We start from the raw sequence: 19,227 nt of genomic DNA on the forward strand, positions 1-19,227 counted from the left end.
TGGAGGAGAGAAAATTCGTCTGTTCAGGCATTCTATGCCTTAACTTCTGATACTGAGAATGAAAAAAACATTATTATATTTGTTATTTTAGGGAAATAACACTGCAATTCAAACAAAAATACTGAAAATAAAATGGCAATCTGAAACATCCCAATGTTCCATCCTAATATCTGAAGCTGTTGATGCCAGTTACATCTTCTAGGCCCATCTATTCCTAACTGAAAAATAAGGAATAAAAAACATATTGATAAAATATATTTAAAAAAAAAAAAAAAAAAAAAGAGAGAAAAAACCAAGATTTTAGCCTGTCAAGGCAGGACTAAGAAGTGAAATGACTATTCTACAGCTACTCTAACAATTCCTACAGCAATCACTTTTGTAATCATCCTTAAAAACTCTTCATTGGGAACCCAATGCCTTAGAGCATTACATTTTGACTTAAAAGTTGATGAATTAAAGTTAACTAAGAATGCACCAGTAACAAGTATGGAGTAAAGCTTGTTCTTTGACACAACTGAATGTTTTTATTTAACAATTAATAGATAGAAAGCTTTTAAAACTTATCTTGAAGTTCCTAGACAATTAGAACTAGCCACATTACATGAAGCAGGATTATTCACTCCTCATGCAATTCTGAGGACATGTTTACATAGAACTTTATATGTATTTATGATCATTACTTTGTTGCATAACCGAGCACTGTTGGAACATTGGCTGAAGCTTTGTCAGATGAAGAAAAGGCAGATCATTTTATAGCTACCACACACAAAATAAAAGCTAGAAAAAGCTTTGATGCCTGCCTGGAATAACACAAGACCATTAGTAAATAAAATCCTATTAGAAACATCAGATCCTGGGGATTATCTGCTTAGCAGTTTTATTGAAAAGTAAGCCAAAACCAAGTGCAGTCAAAACTCTATTTGAGAATGTCACCTATACTTAGATTTAAAGGGAGGAAATAACACAAAATCCGTCAGGACAGCAAGAAACTGTCTTTTTTCAATGTTGCTAAGATTCTTTGGGAAGTGACACATTAGATTTTTCCTTACAAAGTATCTCTGCCTTCACTCTCTCCTTACCTAAAGCTCTCCCTTAAATAAGCTCAAACAGGAATGAAGAAGACATTCAAAGCACTACCCCTCTTTTCTTTACAACTTCCAAGCTCTTTTGTGACCAGTGACCACACATCTCCTTACATTTTAGTGTATTGAATGGTATGGAATTATTCCAAATAATTCCAAAATTCCAAATGAACAATATTCTTTGTCTTTCTTACCTACCTTCTGAGAGATTTCTCATATTTCTAAGAAGGCCCAAATAGCTTATTTGTCATTGGCCAATTCAGGGACATGGGCCAAACCATGTCAGTAAACTGCACAGAGCATACTGTAAGGCATGCTACAGTTTAGAGGTTTTAATTCTTTAACATGCAAATACATGTCTACACTTTAAGAAGAAAAAGCACTGGAGAAACAAACCATCACTGGTACAAGCATTATCCATGTCTTTCATGCAGACTTGGTTTAAATGTAAAACAAATTGCAGAAAAATAAAATAATAAAAGGTCACTTACATTAGCATTTTCTGCATTAAAAAAAAAAATTAAAAAAAAAAAGGAAAAAAAAAGCAGCTTGAAAATCTGGTGCTTCCTACCACAACAATGTTAGATGTTTACAACAAGGTTTTGTAAGAACTTTCTCATAGGAAAAAAATTCCTGTTAGTATCAGTCATTTCCCCATAGTTTCTTCACTGATAGTACTGGAGCTATTCTAAATGGTCTTTATTATTCCAGGTAAACAAAGGTGTCAGAAGTGGGTTTATAGATAAAATCATATGAACAAACAAAAAAACTCATGAAAGCTTAAGTAGAAATAGATAAGTGAAACAGAATCAGAGTGGAAGATACTCCTGACTTTCTGAAAACAGCACTCTGAAGGTGAAACTTTGGCTAACTCTTTTGAAGATTATTTCAAATCAGATTGAGTGTGGCTACAGATTCTAATCCCACAGCTCTGTACAAAAGATGGTTTAACTGTCTTTCTGACATCCAAGTGTTTGTAACTAAATATCAGATCTCTAAAAGAGCATCTATTTTACCAGTAGAAAGTCACTGTCTTAGATTTTGATACACTGACTTTTTTTTTTATAATTTCCATTAATATGAAATAAATATTTTTCATTTATTAATATTACCTGCATTGCGTTTTAGTGGTACCTTTTTAAACATTTTCTTAGCAAGATAAATATGTAACACAGATAAAAATGTAACACATACCTCGAAAGTGACAGGTATGTTGCGCTTCAAAGCAATTTCAAACACTACGCTGATCTCAGATTTGTTTGCATCTTTATCTTCTTCTGATTCTTTTCCTGTTTCTCCATTCTGAAAATGATGCATACATAATCATACTACAATTCTTAGAAGAGAAACAAAATATAATATCCTTCTCCCCCCAGTTTCTCAAACACTTCTGAAGTCTCCTGTCAGGCTGTAAATCAGATTTGTACATCCATCTCAGCATCCCCATTATCAGACATCTGCTGACTGAAGCCATATATATTGTGCTTCACAACAAAGGAGCATATACACATTAAATTATAAATTAATTACAAACAGTAAAATAATGTCTATAATTGTTAGTCTTAATAATGACATGGATAACAATTGTCTGAGTACACACTCGTGTCAAACAGAAGGATCAAACAGATCCTTTGACCTGTTTGTCAGGCTCTCTGTGGGTACCCCTTCTAAGCAAGGAAGAAATCTGTACTTCTTGGAAAGTTCAGAAGACTGTACTTCTCTCAGAAGAAAATCAGTCAATCACCCCCCCATTCTGACTGGGTCACCAGTTACAGGTGTCCTCAGCAGGTCTGGCTGGTTAATGGCCCCTCCATCAACTTCCCACTGGGAGTTATGACCAGTGTGAAAAGGTAGTGACAGAGAACAGCTTGCTCAACACAGAACATTATTTATTTATCCATAGGAACATAACAAATAGAGAGCCAAAGTGATAAAAAAACAGAAGGCACACAAAACATTATCCTGCCTAAAATTTAGCTTTGCTTTATTCTGCAGGTAAATCTAAATTTTCTCACACAACTATCAGCATCAGGATCAGTCAGAGTTTTGCCTTTTGGAGCTACTGCCTTTGGTGTTTGTCCCCCAGGCCACATTTCCTTAGTTCCCAGAGGCTTCACTTCCAACTACTTTCAAACTGCAAAGCCCTGAAATACTTCAAACTGAGATCTCTCAACAACCATGTAACCTTGGCTAGGCTCCTAATTTTTTATTAGTGGAGGTAAACATCAAAGACACTTGGGCTGAATTAGGTGGATTCCTGCAGAGCTCCCATCTTACATAACAAAGTCTGATCTAAATCTTCAGCCACCAGCACAGCTACAAAATCCAGATACTACAGTTCTAAAACAACATTGTAAAAGCACTAGATTCTTCACATTAAAATGAAAGTGATCAATCTTTTATCTACCTTTTTTTTTAACTCTCAATATATTAATCTTTAATTTTAATATTAAGATAACACAAGGCCAAAAATCCAGCACTCAGCTACAGCATGCAGACATGGAGCAGCTTTTGCTTCATTAAATTCTTGCAAAATATTGATTCTGAAAAAAGACATTTTCATGCCTGATATTGATCTGGAGCCAAATACAAAACAAAAATATTATAAAGTTTATAGAACCTCCAGAAAAAAAGGGTGCTGTGCAAAACACTAACAAGGGTAGTTACAATGAACTTATGTAGGACCTCTAGCTCACTTCATTTAATGAAATGTAAAGTACCACTGAAATCAAAATGTAGATCATTACCTACAGGACAGGCAAAGCATTGACTAGGTTCAGTGAGAAAGATCAGCAGAGTTAAAAGGCCAATGTTTAACAGTCAAAAAAAATCTGGATATAAAGAATGGGATACTACTATTGAGTAAAAACCCTTAGTGAGAATATGACTTGGCATTGTATTCAATTAAGTTTTGTTTTATAAAAGATGCTGATATTCTAAGAAGCTGACAAAAAAGAAAAAAAAAAAAAAAGCCCAAAGAATGAACTACTGATTAGGAAAAAAACCTTTATCTTTGAAATGGAAAATAATTAAGCACTGGCATAATTTACATAAAATAATATAATGTACACTGGACTGTCAGCAAGCCTTCAAGTCAAGAATGTTTAGGTTTTCTGGCTGTACTCTATTTAACCAGATATGTATAGCCTAAACTAGAAATTATAGATTAAATTTTCATGATTAATACAAGCACATCTGTCCAGAAAAACCCTCATTGTCCCTTCTTCCCTTACAATTTAATTCCCTGCATATTTTTTCACCAAGCATAGTAGAGAAGCTAACAGTGAGTGGAGAAAAGGGAGGATCAAGGCTTAGACCTTAGTACTGAGCAATAAAGTTTCAAGCCTTAGGAAGATATAATATGTTCAGCAGTGTCTCAGGCACTCTAGATTTAAATTTGATCCTCATTCCCACAACTGACACTTCAATTGTAAGGCCTTTCTTAGCCTCACTTCTATGAGACAGCTGAGGTGCTCTGGCAGACACACAATAGCTCTTTGTGGAAGCACATTCACCAGCAGCCCTGCCCTGCTGGCTCATTGCTTCTTGCTTCTGCTCACCTTATGCTTTTCTACACATTTGCACAATTAGGTATTAAGATGGCAATACTCCTTTTCAGTGGTTTAATATGGATAAAAGATTTTATCCTTAATTAAGTTTTTTCTAATAAAAGGAAAAAAAAGGATAGCTTGAAATGGAAGAAGAATATACAGAAAGGTGCATTAAGGATGGCCACGAAGGCCAAAAGATAGACCTATATAAGTAAGAAATGTGCTATTTTCCATGGATCCCATTCCAGTTACTAATGGGATTACTAGATGGGTACCAGCAGGTCTGTCCTTGCTCCCTCAGGAGAAGCACACAGTCAGTGACTGGGGAAGAAAGAAGCTCAAACTCATGATGTAATAATCTGGCCAGCCAGAGTATGATGTGTACTGGCTCTGACCCATGCCTGATGTTTGAGGAGCAATGAATCAGTCATCTTCCATAGATAACCAGCTGGTCAGTTTTGCTGAAGGAAATAGTTTTACTAAGTTGGACCATGTCCCATGGTGAGAGTACACCCCACCACTGCATGGTGCCCTGTGTGCCCTTCCCATGGGCAGCAGCAGGGATGAGCCTGAACCTTGGCCTCGTGAAGCCCTTAAACTCTGTTTCAACCAGTCTCCAGTTCTCTGGAGAGCTACATCAGCTCTACACAGTGCAACACTTTGTACTCCCTCCATCACAACCTCAGCAAAGTGTTCCTCCAGCCTTCTCCAGTCACCTCCAGCTGTAACCCACAAAGTGACAGAGGTGTTTTTCATGGCTAACCTATAACCAGTGCCCCTTAACCTCAGCATAAGCAAGCCACAGAGATTTACTTGACTTAGGATTCAATTTAGTCTCCTACCAACACACACCTGCTATTGAGAACCTACAGTATCCCAAGTGGTCTTCAGCTGTTCCCAGACATCTTTCAAGTACTTGGCTTCTTTGACTGGGAAACATTATTACACTTTTGCTTTCAATTTAGAATGATTATTCTGAGAATAACATTTCTGTTCAATATTTTTTAAAATATGACACAATGTTTTAATTTTTAAGCAGCAATATATGTCACTTAAAGACATAGCAGTGAAAAAACAATTTTTTTTTTTTTTTTTTTTAAAAAAAAGCACTTCCTGAAGCACAGACCTGAGGTAATTTTTCTGGAATAGGCTCATTCTGAAGAGCTTGAAGGGCCTTCATTGCAGCATTATGTCTAGCAGCTTGACGAGTCTTTCCTTCGCCAAAAAACTCACTGTTGCCAACAGTTAACTGGACATAGAAAATTTTAGGCACTGGGCAGTGATACCTGGAAGGAAGTCACAAAAAGAAAATAATACAAGTTAGGAATTTTACCCATCCATTTTATGTAAATAGAGTAGTATTTGGGGATAAAACAGTGTCTTTTCTCCCAGAATAAGACCCAGTACTCAAATACATGGACTGCTCCTCAGCAAGGCAGTTGGTAACTCTGACAGCAGCTCCTATGTGCAAACCAGCTCCTCACATACATTTGTGGAGCTCTGCAATGAGCTCTTCTATTTATCAGCCCAGCAGCCTAGCTCTGCTCTCTACCTGGGTTGAGCCTTGAGAAGATGACACCTAAGGAGAAGCTAAAACTTCAGAGGAAGCTCTGCCTGCGATACAACTCCTGTCCCACAGACAAGTGGCACAGAGGAAGGATTGTGAGGTTGTTCATATGATACCTGTCATCACAGCTCAGCTCTAAGGGACAGCAAAGTCAGATGACACAGAATATATCTAGCAGAAATGGAATCTCACTTGACAAATAACTTGTTCATATTTTACAGCAATGTAAAAAAGCCCAGGATTCCAAAAGCATGGACCAAAGTAAGGTCTACCACAACAAAACTGGACTGACTCCAACTAGATTGAATCAAACACAGTACTCTATTTTCCCTATTCCTCCTAAAGGATGCTTTTTCAAGTGTGCTCTCTCCACTTTTACCTGTGGGCACAGATGGCAACTGTTTTACATTAAGACTTTCTGAATTTTCATCAATAATGGTAACCCAGTCATTTCAACTGTGAAACAAAACACAGAGAGCAGCACACTTCAGAACCAGACAAGTGTGAGTAAGTACTCTGGCCTCAATGTCCCTGAACTTTGTGCCTAATTCTCAAAATATATTTATATGGAAAGAACCAAGCATAACACTGGCTCCAACGTGCCTCTGGCAACAGGGCATTGGAGGAGTGAGCTAAGTTGCCTTTACAACATGCAAAAAGTGGGTATTTACTTTGCCTTCTTGTTTACAGTTAACACACTTATTGAGAATTATTAAAGCCTAGAAATGCTTTTGCTTATGTAACATTTTCATAAAATTATATAATAACTCCTGCTGGAAAGGCTTCTGGAGGTTATCTGATCCAAAGCAGCATCCAGAACATTGTCAAGACCTGAAGTTACACTTTCTTGTTCAGGTCTTGTTCAAAGTATTGTGGAGGTCGCCAAGGATGAAGATTCCACAACATCTCTGGATAACCTGTTCTAGTGTCAGACCACACTTTCTGGAAAACTATTACAAAGTTCCTACATGCCTAATGGAATTCAAACACTTGGCACTGATATTGTTGCAGATTTGCAGATGGAGCAGAAATCTTCCTCCCAATGCCAAAAATTACCAGCTTCCAGCTTTTGCCATCACAGGACTCCCTCCCAGCTTCCCAGCCCAATTAGCACTGACTCTCCCTGCTCCTCCTTTGGTATGGCTGGGAATTCATACTCTTGTGCTTGCAGAGCTTTATAGAAGATCCAAGTGATCTTTTACTCATTTGATCTACTGATGTCAGCAGTGTGTTGACACCTTCCTACATCTTCTTTACTTGGTAACACAAATTCTCCGGCACAGCACACCTCCTGCAGAGAAGACCACTATCTCTACAGCCCAGCTGGAGCTCTGGAGCTAGCTCTGACTCAAGGTCTCTGATGCAGCAGGAGATCTGCTCCAGATGGTGCTAGGAACTGTGCCAGGTGATGCATCACCAGCACTGCTGAGCACAACCCCATCCTCAGCAGAGTTTCTGACTCCCTTCTGCATCATCTGCTGTGCAATCTGCTGTGTCTGCTGGCTGTCTCTGGGAGCAGTGCTCTAGGCTCTGCACTTACATGTGCTCTTCCCTAGTACCTACTGAGGGTGCTTGACCCTCTTAAATCAGGAGATGACTGGAAGGAAAGCTCAAGGCAGCTTTTGACCAGGAGTAGCTGACAGAGCTTACTGGCAGCTGCTAGAGCTTGTTAGAAGCCACAGCCTCCTGTAGCTCTCTTTTCCCTGCAGCAACAGGTACTCAAGTACTCAAGTTTCTAAACTCAAGTTTCTAAAAGAGTTCCAGGAATCCTTCCACCATCCCAGAAGATGCAGAACTGGAAATGGCTACATGTGTTGGCTGCTGCTTAGCACAAGACAAGTTGTGTCATGCAAAAGCAGTAGCTACCTTGATAGCATGTCCCACTTCATTACTGCACAATCCTCTTCAAATAGAAAGGAGGTAGTGCTGTTAGCAACTACCTAGATTTAGATACAATATCCATAAGTTCCTGTTTCCTGTTCAGTTACTAGACCTACCTTTCTCTCCACTGCATGCAAAGGAGGAAAGCACATGAACTTAATCCACTTCATAAACTCAAATCCCACAACAGGCCTTCTCTTTTTCCCTCCCCCCTCCCCACCTTTTCTTTTAAAGAGTGTTTAGGGAGCTATTTATGTGATAACAAGGAAAAATGATATTCAGCCTGTGGCTCTAGAGCCTCATGCAGCTCTTTGGCATTGCCAGAATGATTAGGCTTTTACATGGTTTTGATTAAATTTTTCTTGCTCTCCTTGGCCTCAAGCAGAGTTATAACAGAGCACTGATAATATGAGCATTGCCAAGAAAGTGCAAAGGAACACCTGAAATCCTCTGAAAATGAACTAAATCTGTGAGGCTACTGGCTTCTCTACAGCAAGAAGCATGTCAGAGGAAACAACAGCTTCCTCTTTTCAGTGGTGAGAACAGAGACTGTATTAACAAAAACCTCAAAAGTAATCACAGTATTACACTCTGAAAGTACAGTGTGACAATTAAACTGAGTTTTAATAATGAATTATTCTGCATTCTGAAGATGTACACTCATGTAAAGAACAAGCCCATGCAAAAGTAAAATTATGTACCTGCCACTGATTATTAACAAACTTTCCTAGGATACTATATATAAGTTATTAGAAAGGGTTGAAAGCATTAGCAATATTTGGTATATTTATATAGAATTTAGTGATTATTCTGCAATAATGTATAAGGACAATATTTTCCATCATAAGAACATTTACATGGTGGCTCTACACTCCTCAGTCCACTGTCACTGTTCAGCCACAGAAGTGAAAAAGTCAGGATTTCAAACAGTAATGCCTCACATACGGACTCATTAGATCTCTAAAAGTTTTAAAATTATCTTCATTTAGAAAATACACATCGTGCTGCATCCTACATGGCAGCTATAAATGCTAGGATTTTCCTCTGAGGAAATTCTTATCTAAAAGAAATTTTCAGGTGATACTGGCACTCCTCAGAACATAAGCTGACCAACACAGCCAAAGGACAGAAGATTGTAAGACTAGAAAACAACAAAAGGGCATGTGAAATGATACATTCAGTTGGAAGAAAACAAAGTGTGATAACAGATAATACACAATCAGTCACACATAAAAAGACAAGCTCATTTTCATCTGGTTCTTCTGGACATTTGAGATTCTTAAAAAGATCCTTCAAATAAGAGGTCTGGAAAGCAGGTTCCCTTTATTCCCTCTAAGTTCACAGCATCAGAAATCTACTTTTTAGCTAATGCCACTAGAATAGCCAACCTGAAAAAGGATATTTGGTCTACGAATGTGACCTTGGATGTCAAGTTTCAGCAGTGAGTAAATATTTACAACTAGTTATAAACCCCTAAAAATAGGGGTTCATAACAGAAATGCTGACAGACCTCAACTAAGTTGGTGTGAGTGGGCGCCACTATAATTAAATAAATCACCAAGGTCTGCTGACAATTAGAAAACTCATTTTGGTTTGCCACAGAGACAAACAAAAATTCTGTTCATTATAATTTTACTGGAATATGATGTCATAACATGTAAGCATACTGAAACAATCTGCTGCTTTTCTAGCCAAAATATTAATTGCATACTAAGGAGCCCTTGGGGCCTCTTCCTTTTTGGCCATCAAATCCACACACACAAAGACAAATAAAGTATTAGTACATACATTATGTGTTCATACTGCATTTCCTGCATTTCTCTGGATTCCTCAATGCCATAAATGTTTTTGATAAATATTGTTACTTTCTTCTTAGAAAGGGAAAAAAAAAAGAAGTAAGTGCAAGATGCAGCTCACAGAAACCACGAAGTTTATTTAGATTTAGCCTCATGTTAAATAGTCAGTGCAGTTTTCTCTAAACTCTAACGGTCAACATATTATTCAACTAAGTAAAAAAGAACAAATAAAGACAATTACATCCCCACTACACAAGTGTTATAGGAAGTACTACCCTATTCAGTTCCATAATGCAAAGTGAAGAGGAACTAGGACCATATTTTAGTGGCCAAGATAAAGGCCACTAAAATATGAGCTACAACACAGCATGGGAAAGTCATTCCTCAGATGCCAGCTCTGCTGAAAGGGTCATTCTCTGCACTTTTTCTACCTGGCTCCTTTTCCATATGAAGTCAATCAAGCTGGCATCCCTGCTGGCACTATTTAATCAGGAAAATGCTGTAAGCTTTGTGAGTAGATGGATAGAGAGCCACAGACCATGCAGGGGAGTAGGAAATAGCATTTGCTGTGAACAACTTTTTCTCTGTAACATTTGAAATTTCTCTAGGGGAGCAAGTTGCTTAGTACAGCTGTTCCCTGGCTATATCCTATTTTCCTAAGCAGTCCATTAGCCACGTGCATTTCTTACAGATGTGAGTTCTCTGTTTTGAAGAAGGAAACATCCAGTATAGTCACTTTTGTCTTCACACAGTGAACCTTCTGGTTCTTTCAGCAGATCCACAACAACACCTGGGAACAAAGAGGCTCTCTTTTCCAAGCACTCCTTTTGAGAACTACAGTCCATTATTCTTGAACTGTGTCTGCTACAGGCTAGGCTGCCTGATCAAGCAGAGCCTATAGATGAAGCCTTGTTGCTCCAGTTCCAGGAAGGATTTTGCTCACAGACTCTTGTCCTGCTGGGGGACTTCAACCACCCTGACATCTGCTGGGAAAGCAGCAGGGTGAGCTGTAGGCAATTCAAGAGACTCCTGGAAGGCATGGAGGATAACTTCTTAACTAGCCTGATTAAACAGAGAACTTAGGGTGAAAAAGAGAATATATCATCCCTAGAAGGAGGATCTGATAACTTGGGAGAGCTATAAGGATGTCACAAGGTCATGTAGGGAGAAAATTAGAAGAGCCAAAGCCCAACTAGAACTTGATTTGGCCGCTACAGTTTCAGACAACAAAAAAAGTTTTTATAAATACATTGGCAGCAAAAAGAAAGTCTTCAGCATTAGTCAAATGCAGAGTAGTGACAGGGAATGAGGAAAAGACAGAGACACTTAATGTCTTCTTTACCTCAGGCATACCAAGACCAGCTGTCCTCAGAATACTCAGGTCCCAGAGCTAGAAGTTGGGGAGCTGAGTGAAGCCCCCATAAACCAGGGATGGTTAGTGACCTGCTATGCAAATTAAACACTCACAAGACTACGGGCCCAGATGGGATCTACACTAGAGTAATGGGGATCTGGTGAAAGAACTTGCCAAACTATTCCAAATAATCTAAAAGCAGTTCTGGTGGACTGATGAAGTTCCAGCTGACTGGAAATTAGCAAATGTAACATCCATCTACAAGAAGGGCCAGAAGGATGATCTAGGGAACAACAGGTCTGTCAGCCTGACCTTAGTTCAGGCAAGGTTATGAAAGAGATCATCCAAGGTGCCATTGCACAGCACATGCAAGACAACCAGAGGATCAACCCCAGCCAAAATGGATTTACAAAAAGAAAGTCCTGCTTGACCAGCCTGATCTCCCTCTATGACAAAGTGACTGACTTAGCAGATGAGAGAAAGGCTGTGGATGTCATCTACCTGGATTTCAGTAAAGCCTTTGACACTATTTCCCCCACCATCCTCCAGGAAAAACTGTCTGCTTGCCACTTGGATGGGTGGACTCTCCTATGGTTAAAATCTGGCTGGATAGCTGGGCCCAGAGAGTTGTGGTGGATGGAGCTAAATCCAGTTGGCAGCTAGCTGCTAGTGGTGTTCTCCAAGGCACAGTTTTGAGGCTGATCCTGTTTAATCTCTTTATTGATGATCTGGATGTAGGGATTGTGCAGTAAATTTGCCAATGACACTACATTGGGTGTAGCTGGAGGGTGGGAAGGCTCTGCAGAGACCTGACAGACAATCAGCAGGCTAAGGATGATTGCATGAGATTCAATAAGGCAAAGTGCTGAGTCCTGCACTTGGGTCACAACTACCCTATGCAGCATTACAGGCTGGAGGAGGAGTTGTTCAGCAGAAAGGGACTTGGGGGTGCTGGTTGAGAGCTGCCTGAATATGAGCCAGCAGAATGTCCAGGTGGCCAAGAAGGCCAATGGCATCTGTATCAAGAACAGTGTAGCCAGCAGGGAACCCTCCTATACTCAGCATTGGTGGGGCCATATCCCGAGTACTGTGTTCACTTTAGGGTCCCTCACTTTGAGGTACTGTACCATGTACAGCAAAGCACAACAAGGGTCATGAAAGGTCTAGAAAATGTGTCTTATGAGGAACAGCCAAGGGAGCTGGGCTTTTTTAAACTCAAGAAGAGGAAATGGCTTTAAGCTGAGACATGGGCAATTGGAATAGGATATTAGAAAAAAAAAATTAATGATCAGGATTCAGGATGGTCAGCCATTGGAATAGGTTGTTTAGGGAGGTGGGTAAGATGCATCTGGTTCTGGTACCCGGATGTTGTGGTTTAGTGCTGTTAAGTGTGGTAGTGCTGCATTGACACTGTACTTGATGATCATAAAAGTTTCTTCCAACCTTGATGATTCTACTTTATGACTCCCGAGCCAAGTAACAGACAGCCCTACGAGAGGGGATGTCATACTGGATCTGTTGGTCACCAGTTTTAGCAAGCTGATCAGGGACATCAAGACTGGAGGCAGCCTGGGCTATAGTGACCATGCCTTAGTAGAGTTCCAGTCCTGCGGGATATGGGCCAGGTAAAGAGTAAACTTAGGCTCCTGAACCTTAGGAAAGCAAACTTCCATCTCTTCAAGGAGAGAGTCAATAGGGTCCCCTACAAGGCTGCCCTCAGGGACAAGATAGCAGAACAGAGCTGGCAGATCTTTAGTGAAGTCTTCCATGGAGCACAAGAGCTAACAATCCCCAGGAGTGAGAAACTGGTCAAGGAAAACAAGAGGTCAGTGTGGCTGAGTTGGGAACTTCTGGTCAAACTAAAGGGAAGAAGCAAATGCACAGGCATGGAAACCATACCAGGTAACCTGGGAAGAGTATAGAGATAAAGTATGGTGTAGAGATGGGGTGAGAAGGGCCAAGGTGAAGCTGGAAATGAACCTGGCAAGGGATGCAACAAATAACAAGAAGGGCACAAGTATGTTAAGCAGAAAAGATCAAAGAAAGTGTTCCCTGCTGAAAAACAATGCTGGAATACTGGTAACAAGAGATGAAGAGAAGGCTGAAGTACTCAACTTTTTTTGCCAGTGTTCAATGGCAACCTCTCTTCCCACACCACCAAAATCTCTCCTATTGTAAGTAAAGGTCAGGTTCACAACCACTTGAGGAACCTGAGTATAAACAAGTTTCTGGGACCTGATGGGCAGCAACAGAGTCCTGAGGGGAATAAGTAGATTTAGTTGCCAAGCTACTCTCCATTTGAAAAGTAATGGCAGTCAGATGAAATTCCAGGTGACTGGTAAGGGAAACATTGTACCTATCTTAAAGAAAGGAAGAAAACAGGGAACAACTGGTCTGTCAGTCTCACCTCTGTGCCTGGGCAGATTATGGAACAGATCCTCCTAGCTATGCTAAGGCACAAGGAAGTCATTTGGGGCAGCCAGCAAGGCCCCACCAAGGAAAAGTCCTTCCTGACCAACCTAGTGGCTTTTTACAATGGAGTGACAAGGAAAAGGCTACAGATGTTATTTATGGAACCTTTGACACAGTCCCCCACATCCCTCTCTCTAAAGTGGAAGGAATCAAATTTGATGAATGGACTATTAGAAGAATAAGAAAGTGCTTGGACAGTTGCATCCAGAATGCAGCAGTTAGTGTCTCAGTCCTGCTGGATATCAGTGACAAGTGGTGTCCCTCAAGGATCTGCACTGGGATTAGTGTTATTTAATATTTACATTAAGAACATAGACAAAGGGATCAAGTGCACCCTCAGCAAATTTGCACAACTCCAAGCTGAGTGGGGAGGTTGTCACACCTGAGGGATGGGATGCCATCCAGAGGGAGCTGGACAAGCTTGAGAAATGGACTCATGGGAATCTCATGAGTTTTAACAAGGCCAAGTGCAAAGTGCTGCACCTGGATCAGGACAGGCTGGTACCAGCACAGGCTGGGGGATGAACAGATTGAGAGCAGCCCTGCCAAGAAGGACCTGGTGGGTGAGAGGCTGGACATGAGTGGGAAATTCTTCACTGTGAGGTTGGTGAGGCACTGGAACAGGTTCCATGGAGCAACCTGGTCTAGTGGAAGATTGCTCTTCCCTCCCATGGTAGGGATTTGGAACTAGATGATCTCTGAAATCCCTTCCAACCTAAACCATTCTATGATTCTATGATGAATTAGTCTGGCTTTTCTCTTCTAGATTTCTTTCACATCCTCCAAAAACATCCTTAATGTAAAGTGAGCAAGCCACACACTATATATCAGTTTTAGCCACTGACATCCCTTATTCAAATACTGACCTCCTCCCAGCTACAGAGATGAGAATTAAAAAAAATGCACATATATTTGTCCCAGATTATTCTTCATTTGAAAGATGGTACTAAATTAGAAGTCAAAATTTTAAAACCACTAAATTATTTTAATTAATTCTGAATTATTCTGTATTTTTTCTCTATTTAATATTTGCTATGGTCATTTATAAAGCCAATTTGACCTAGTTATGAAAAATCCCTAAGCAAAAGAATGTTAAACTGACTATGTAAAAATTGCAAAGAAAACCATGTGATGGAAACATTAACAGAAAGAGATTCAAAAGCATCTGTTCATTTTTTTTTGTAATAGTCAGAAAACATAACAAAGATGCTTCCCATTTTAAAACACAGAATCCCCAAACCTTCTCTATTTCAAATGCAAGAATGTAAGAAAATCTCACATTAAGCAGTCAAGATCCATGAGTTGCAGGCAGCTGCATAATGTAATCCTCTTTATCTGTTAAGGTCTATTAGAAAACAAATGAGATTACTTGCTTCTGCTGAGAAGATGATCTAAAAAGCTGAGTTGATACTTATGAATCTCCTAATGTTCACCTTGGCTATACTTTTACATATGTTATTTTGTTTTGTATCAATACTATCCTATAACTTCTATAGTTTATTTATTTTTTTGTTGTTTATCCTCCAAGGTGAGCTTTTGCACTCCCTATCAGCCTTTGGTTTTAAAGAAAACAAGTTAAAGTATTTCAGAACTTTCTGTACAAAAGGCTACCTACTGCTGTGATCATCCTTCACAGCCCTTCCCCATACCTGCTCCTGTTAAATACAAAATACTTACATACAAAAGCCAAGAATGACAGACAATATACCATATAAAAGACTAACAGTGTTCTGTATAATAGGAATATTTATGCATCTACACCAGAAATATCTTGCTCAAAGCATCTTAAAAATCAAATTTGCCTCTCCACTAACTCAACCACATTAGTTCCTCTCCTGTAGTTTATCTAGCAAATATTTATTAATATAACACATCTGATGTGTGGTTTTCAACTGAATAACCCTCAGGTGACAATGGAGTTAGTACCACTAGTGCCTATGCTATTAATCTTGCATTTTAGACTGGAAAGTCTAGTCTTGTTGCATTTCTAATATGTCAGTCCTCTCTACCACCCAAGTCTTCCTGCCTGTCTTGACCTTCCAGTGTATCAATGATGCCTTCTACATCTCATGAACATTTTCCTACTTCTTGTGCAAACATCTTAAACAAAAATAACTTAAAAGGTTGATTCTAAAACTGGAGGAACTGTACTAAATAATCTTCCTCCTAGTTTGACTCTTAATACTGCTGATTATTTTTCTTTTCCTTTCCCACCCTGCATTTCTTACACAAATCCCCTTCTCCTTCAGTTTAATGAAAACATTATCCTTATCTAATGCTATAAAATGCTTAACTGAATCCCACAAATATAAGATTTACTATACTCTGTTTACCTAAAAAATGAGTTGGCACATAACATATAAGGTTAACACATTAGTCATACACAATCTACCTTTAGTACACAGTAATTTCACATTGAGTTTTATACCTTTTGGTCTGTCTTTATTTATACTTTCTTTTAAACTTTGTTATGAGTCTGGGAATTTTTCATGAAGTTAATGATAATTCCCTTTTCTATTTTTTTTTCTTTTCCTGAGCTAGAGGCTATGTTCCTTCAAGAAGTATGAGTAACTTAGCTTAAAAAAAAAAAAAAAAAAAAAAAAAGAAACATTCCTGAGTGAAAAACAAGAGGGAGGAGGATTCAGTTTAACACAACATTATCTTATGTGGAATCTTCCCAGCAGAATTTGTGATGACAAGACGATAATATTGCCACATCACTGTTTCTCTGAATTCCAAGTTGCTCAATAGACATTTGACTGAAATAAATATTTCAATATTTACTCTCTGCCTTTATCACTACTTGTTTACCATATTTATAGCAAATATGTACAACAAGAAGTAAAAAAACCTGTTGCTCATCACAATTAGAAGAAGAAACCAACAGAAAGCTACAGATATTTTAAGTTTAGGAGTCTGAACCATCATGGATTAAGCTGCCAAGTAACAGACCAAACATACTGAACTAGCTATGTAGCACTAGTTTGAGTAACTTCAGGTCTCTGCTTCCACTTCTATTGCTCTCTCTCCTTCAATCTAAATCCCCAAAGATGAAGCACTTGTCAAAATTCCACAAGGGTCTCTAAGCCAACCCAAATACCCTCTCTTAAAGAGAAACTAGTGCAAGAAATATATAAAGGGGAAAAAAAACAGCGAAGAAGAAACAACTGAGAAAAACCCAGGGGAAAAATGGTCATGAGAAAAACCTACCAAAGTACTGTATAATGAAGACTAAGGTAGAAAAAACAAGTGAAAAACAACAGAATCAAGAAGAGAAAAGAGAAAAAAAATATGCTCTTCTGAAGAAGTATTTTTATCTATCAATTGAATAACTAGGTAATGAGAATGGTCTACGAAACATTAACTTATTCTTCACTGTAAAAATAGCATAAATAATATAGGAACATAATAAGAAGACTGCCTCCAGAGTTAAAGACATTGGAAAATGCCAAGTGGACAGTGCTGAAATGGAGTTGGGGGCCAGAGGAAGGAAAAGATAAATACAAGGAAAAAGAAAAGCTTCTTTTTTGAGACACAAAACCAAGTACAATAAGAATAAAAGGGAAAAACATAATGAAGTTGTGATGTTCACTGTATACTTTAGAGGTTAAAGCAGATACCCAGAAGACAAACATCTCATACTCTTATCTACTTCAGCTCATAAAATTTCCCATGAACTGTATTACTCACTAATCTTTACAAGCATGCAGAGTGATTACTGAGAATGCTGTCCAAATAGCCATTACAGTAAAAGAACATAAACAATGCTGCATATCTGACTACAGTATCATTTTCTTTTTACATAAGAAACGCTTGTCAAAAAAAGAAAAAGAAATCATCTCACTTGACAGCCTAGACACCAAGTAAATAAGAGAATGAAGTATCTCCCTTATTTAACTTCATCATATATTTACACCAGTAATGTAATACTAATAAAAGTGTTACTAGCAAAATCATCTCAGGGCGAGGACTTCATAGGAATTAATTAACCCGAAAGTCCACAAAGGAAGAAGCCCAAGAGTGATTCTCACCACCCAAATAAAAAAATAATTAGTGTGTACTGTTCTACATTCTTTTCCCACTTTAAGGAATGTAAATATACAGACATTAAATTGCATTATCATGAGTAAGAAATTTAACTTATCACTTTAAAACTGGAAATTAAAGGATTGAAAGTAAGAACAAGCTGAAAAAGCACACTTAAGTCTGATTTAATAAACCACCCCTCAGCAGCTGAGTGTAGTTAATTGAGGATGCACACTTCCCTCTGCAACATCTAAAAATGGCCATGAATGGCCAGCTAAAGCTTCAATTCAGAAATAATCTCCTCTGTGTCATCAGACTTGCAAAGAAAGGAAATGTGAGAGAGAACTTGGTCAATTGCAAAGGGAGAGCATTTAATGTTGCCCTGCACATCATATCAGAATGCTGATAGTGGATGGCCTTAAGAAGGAAGCTTTATCTACACCTGAAAGGAGAAAGGAAGGTGACTATTATTCGACCATAGACAAGATTGTAAAGGAACAAAAGATCAGAAACCAAAAATGACTGGTGAAGCCTTTGAGTACTTTGATTCCTTTCTACTTAAAAGCATAAAAATTGCAGATTTCCTAGAGAAGCAGACATAATATCCTTTAATACTTTTTAATTAATTAATAATAATATTTTTCAATCTTTAATGGAATCACACCAATGACTGACAAGTAAATAGCAATTCATTGCTAATAAGAATGCATAAATAATGCAATGAGGCTGCCATAGTAGTGGTCACCAAAGCACAGTGACTGATCTTGGTCCAGTGAATACAATTTAGTACTGACTATTAACAAAGAAAAAAATATAGATCATGTTTTATCAGTACACTAATATACAAGGCTGCAGACTTTCTAAAAGAAATGTTTATAAAATGGGGTGGAATTGTATTGTAGAAAACAGGGACTCAAAAGAAGTCTTGAAGGACAGATACCTGTTAAGGACTGTTACAATGGAGTCATAGAATTACTTAGGTTGGAAAAGACCTCTGAGAAAATTGACTTCAACCATTAACCCAGCACTAACAAGTACACCACTAAACCATATCACTAAGTGCCACATCTATGTGTCTTTTAAGTACCTCCTGTAGAGGGGATTGAAGCACTTCCCTGGACAGTCTGTTATATTGCTTGACAACTCTTTTTTAAAGAAATCCTTCATAATATGTGAAATAGTTGTTACAGTGTTTGACTTCGTAAAACAAGGTTAACATAGAGATTACCTTTACTGAAGAGAACCAAAACTCAGCTGCTGATGTCCACCTCCAAGTAAGAATTCTCATTTGTTTCCCTGACACTAGTGTCAGACTTGAATCTAAGTCAATAGGGTGATTAGACTCCACATTCTCCTCTGTCACGGAACAGAACCTCAGAGCTAAATTTTGGGCTGGTTTTTGTCCAGAGAATATTTGCCTTTTAATCACAGTACTGAGGGATTCAGCTCCATTTTAGTAAAACATATAAACCAAACAGATTATGGTGCCAAAGAAGCT

General features: G+C 38.5%; 1 protein-coding gene across 4 annotated transcripts in view; it reads right to left on the reverse strand.

Moving 5' to 3' along the window:
- Nucleotides 1-19,227, reverse strand: part of STAU2 (staufen double-stranded RNA binding protein 2) — a gene marked incomplete at its 5' end in the record, with an annotated part of 151,367 nt that overhangs the window by 112,440 nt on the left and 19,700 nt on the right. For all 4 annotated transcript variants that reach the window (XM_079299524.1, XM_079299522.1, XM_079299523.1 and 1 more), the window contains 2 exons: nt 2,277-2,384; nt 5,760-5,919. In XM_079299524.1, the coding sequence (XP_079155650.1) occupies nt 2,277-2,384; nt 5,760-5,919 (268 nt within the window). The remainder of the gene's footprint in view (nt 1-2,276; nt 2,385-5,759; nt 5,920-19,227) is intronic.

The sequence above is a fragment of the Erithacus rubecula genome, assembly GCF_903797595.1.
Source record: "Erithacus rubecula genome assembly, chromosome: 3".
NCBI classification, from domain to species: domain Eukaryota; kingdom Metazoa; phylum Chordata; class Aves; order Passeriformes; family Muscicapidae; genus Erithacus; species Erithacus rubecula.